Below are 845 nucleotides of genomic sequence, written 5' to 3'. Positions count from 1 at the left end.
AATATAATTAAAAAAAAAATTATTTTACAATGAAATATCACAATGGTAATATTTCTTAATTTGCTAAATTATAACAATAACAATAATCCTAACAATAACAGCATCAACAACAACAACAATAGTAATAATTTTTGTTTTACAGTGAAATATCACAATAGTAATATTTTATTTCTTGGTAATGTTTTTATATAGTAATAATAACAATAATCTTAATAATAATAATAATTATTATTATATAGTCATATTTAAATATAATCAAAAGTTTTTTTGGCTACAAACAAGCATGGCAAACCTAGCACAATGTTTTAAATCACAATGTTTTCAGAAAAATTGCAATTAGACATTTCCCCAAATCATTCAGCCATAATATCAGACCAATTAATTGGCCATTCATTGCAGGACTCATCGCGGGACATTCGCGAGGCCCTGCATGAGCTGCTCTGCTACACTAACGTGTCCACTAAAGAGTGCATCCAGCTGGCCCTCGTGGAACTCCTGAAGAACCTCACCAAGTACCCAACCGACCGCAGCTCAGTCTGGAAGTGAGTTTCAGTGGCTGTTCCTGTCCGTTCTTCGCTGTCATCCAGCCCCATTTTCAGTATTATTTATTTTTTTCCTCTTGCATTCCAGATGTTTGAAGTTCCTCGGTGCTCGACACCCGACCCTGGTGCTGCCGATTGTCCCTGAGCTGCTGAGCACACATCCGTATTTCGACACCCCAGAACCAGACATGGACGACCCTGCCTGTATCCTACACATCTGACATGATAACATGTTAATGCATGTGACTTTTTACATAGCATTTGTGACCCTGGACCACAAAACCAGTCTTAAAGGGGTCCTAT

At 37.0% G+C, this 845-nt stretch overlaps 1 protein-coding gene across 1 annotated transcript; it reads left to right on the top strand.

Annotated features, from left to right (window-relative positions):
* Positions 1 to 399: 399 nt before the first annotated feature.
* Positions 400 to 767, top strand: LOC107735746 (integrator complex subunit 4-like protein 2; the record flags this gene model as incomplete). The annotated part of the gene is made up of 2 exons (XM_016547333.1): positions 400 to 542; positions 631 to 767. Coding segments are annotated over 2 exons (276 nt in total), but the record flags the coding sequence as incomplete, so codon positions are not given.
* Between the last annotated feature and the right edge of the window lie 78 nt (positions 768 to 845).

Source organism: Sinocyclocheilus rhinocerous, unplaced genomic scaffold, assembly GCF_001515625.1.
Source record: "Sinocyclocheilus rhinocerous isolate Xijiao unplaced genomic scaffold, SAMN03320098_v1.1 C36271080, whole genome shotgun sequence".
Lineage (NCBI taxonomy): Eukaryota > Metazoa > Chordata > Actinopteri > Cypriniformes > Cyprinidae > Sinocyclocheilus > Sinocyclocheilus rhinocerous.
Note: the sequence above shows the minus strand (reverse complement) of the source record. Positions and strands in the feature narration are given on the sequence as shown.